Source organism: Acanthisitta chloris, unplaced genomic scaffold (assembly GCF_000695815.1).
Source record: "Acanthisitta chloris isolate BGI_N310 unplaced genomic scaffold, ASM69581v1 scaffold13874, whole genome shotgun sequence".
NCBI classification, from domain to species: Eukaryota; Metazoa; Chordata; class Aves; order Passeriformes; family Acanthisittidae; genus Acanthisitta; species Acanthisitta chloris.
The window spans coordinates 33,257-35,893 of NW_008667732.1; the positions used below are offsets into that span (position 1 = coordinate 33,257).

Sequence of the window (2,637 nt, forward strand, 5' to 3'; positions counted from 1 at the left end):
CAGCCCAAGGCTTATTTTTGAATAGTCCAGCAAAGATTCAGTTTGTAATGCCAAATGGAGATGTTTCCATAGCTCAGAGGAGTTACCTGCTCAGGATCAGGACAGTGTTTGTATATCTGAGTTATGTAGAAGGAAAATCACATTGTTGCTTCTGCTCTAGATTTTGGAGGCAGCTGACAAGACCCAGGCCCTGGACATGAAGAGGCACTGCCTGCACATCATCGTCCACCAGTTCACCAAGGTTGGTTGCATCTTTTCTGGGGCTTTGGAGAGCTGCTGTCCTCTGTCACTGTCTTGGTTAAAGACACATTAATATAGCAATCAGTTTAATTGCTCCTCATGTGAGACAGCTGAGAGCTGGCTGTTGGTGACAGTGGCTGCCAGGCACACTGCTCACACTGGAAATAAGTGGAAGACTAGAACAGCCTAGTCTGGAAATGTGAAGACCTTCCAAACCAGAAGTTACCCAGAATTGCTTCCATTTCCACTTGTTCCAGCTGTTGATTTTGTGCCATGCCCTTGCTGGGTTTCTGTGTGTATGGCAGGGTAAGTTTGTTGCATTGTGGGCACAAATCTCTCCCTCACTAGTAGTTATCACATATTGTTATGCTCATATTTCTCTTGTGGTATTCTGTGTCATGCATGTTATATTCTCATATGCTCAGAAGCAGATTATCATGTCCTGGCTGGGCTTTCTGTGGTTTCCGTGTTCCGTGGTTGGACTTGATGGTCTTAGAGGTCCTTTCCAACCCTAACAATTCTGTGTTTTGATACGTGAGCATTAGTGGCAGCAAAGGTCAAGAGCCTGATGTGCTGATACTCCTGTGTCACTTGAGAGAATAAGGCTATTGTCATTTAGTTGTTCTGTGAGATGTGATCCTTCCCTGAGAGTTCCCCCGTGTCACCAGTTCATTGCACAACTCATTAGCATTGCTGAAACAGATAGATAAATCATAGGAATTGGGATTTCTGGATGCTACACACTTACTGATAGTAATTCCCTAGTTAGTATTCAAGTGACTCACTCTCTTTTATGTATTTAAACTCAAAATCCTCCTCCTGGGGAAGGACAGCGCTGCTACATCCTGTTAGTGTCTGGAGGAGAGACAGGGAGGTGTTCAGGCTCTTCATTAAATGCCTAAGCTGCAGAGCGTGACACATTGTACATTCAGAAACAGCTGAAAATGCATAAAAAGCTTTGAGAGTGCATCCAGCATCCAGGAATCACCCCCAGAGGAGAGTCCCCAGTGTGAGGCTACAGCCCCTGCCTTCATCCTGCCCTGTGGAGCAGCCCATTTGGGTAGGGATGGGGAACAGCCCCACTGTACAGGACACCCCTGGGCTGGGGCTCAGTGCCTTGCAGCCCCTGAGGGCTGAAATCTCATGGTCTCACTTGCCAGTGGAGGCCACAGGAAGACAAACAGGTTGGTGTGATTCTCCCAGGACATACTGGGGGTTGGACATTGTGACACTTGGAGACAGTGATGGGAGCTGGAGGGTGTTCCTAGCTGTCCTCCCTGCCCAGGATGTGGGGAAAGGGTTTATATTTAAACTGTTCACTGGTAGAACAGTTTTCATCAGAACATGGCTGGAAGACTGTCAAGCAGATGTGCACGAAGAAATCTCAATTATGCAATGTTTTCCCTCAGCCTGAGAGGCCTCAGTGTTTGGTTTTGGCCTGGGCTGGGTGCCTCGGTGTGGCTGGGCACGGACACTCTGCTCCTGGGCAGCCACGGGCTCTGAGGGGGGTTTATTCTGGGGCACAGCTCGGTGGGTCCCCAGGCTCAGGCAGGCCCTGGGGCTGTGGCTGTGGGGTCTCCTGTTCTTCCAGCTTATTTAACACTGTCCTGGATTCAGACTGCTAAGGAGCTTTCCCCACAGTAGGAACATGACTGAAGAGCTGTTCCCAGAGTTTTGCTGCTTTGGGCAACGTGTTTTCAGGCTCTTGTGTGTCAGTATTGTGCAAAAGCCCTAATAAAAGTGCTGTTGTGATGTGTTTGTCCTGACACCCTGGTCTGTTCCACAGTGCGTGCCTGGGGCAGGGGCAGCATTCCCACCAGGGCTCAGGGGTCTCTATCCCTGGCAGACCCTTAGTTTGGGGATATTGCTTCAAGCACATGTCCTGAGCTCATTCTGAAAGCATCCTCAGCCATTTCCTTCTGGGGTTCAAGAGGTGCTTGGGACATCTTTGTTCTTGACCACAGTCAGCTCCCTAGAGTGAGGTGATGATCTCAGCTCAGGTAGCTCAGGCTGGGTGAGGGGATGGGCTGGAGGGCAGAGACTGTCCTCCAGGCTGGGTGTGTGCTTAGTGCCTCTACACAGGGGGATTATTGGCTCCTTACCGTAAGGCTGTGGAGAAGGAAGGAATGTGTAGAGCTGCTTTTTGCTAACAGTTGAGCTTCAGAACAGCCTAACAGCATAAAGTTTGTTGTAGATTCTGATCTGTCTGATGTGGTGGAGGTTTTTGTTGGCGAGTGCTCCAGTGACCTGGTTTGACTGCAGGAGGAATGCCAACAGAACCAGTATGGACACTGAGAACAGCCTCTCCTCAGGAGCGAAGAGATCAGGCCTTGAGTCACGTTCTGTGGACACAGAGCTCAGGGCTCAGGCTGTGCTGTTACAAGTGCTTGGTCAGTG

General features: G+C 49.6%; 1 protein-coding gene across 1 annotated transcript in view; it reads left to right on the top strand.

Annotated features, from left to right (window-relative positions):
• LZTR1 (leucine-zipper-like transcription regulator 1) overlaps positions 1-2,637 on the top strand; it is a gene marked incomplete at its 5' end in the record, with an annotated part of 35,946 nt that overhangs the window by 32,921 nt on the left and 388 nt on the right. The window contains one exon of the mRNA XM_009072628.1: positions 161-241. Coding sequence (XP_009070876.1) covers positions 161-241 — 81 coding nt within the window. The remainder of the gene's footprint in view (positions 1-160; positions 242-2,637) is intronic.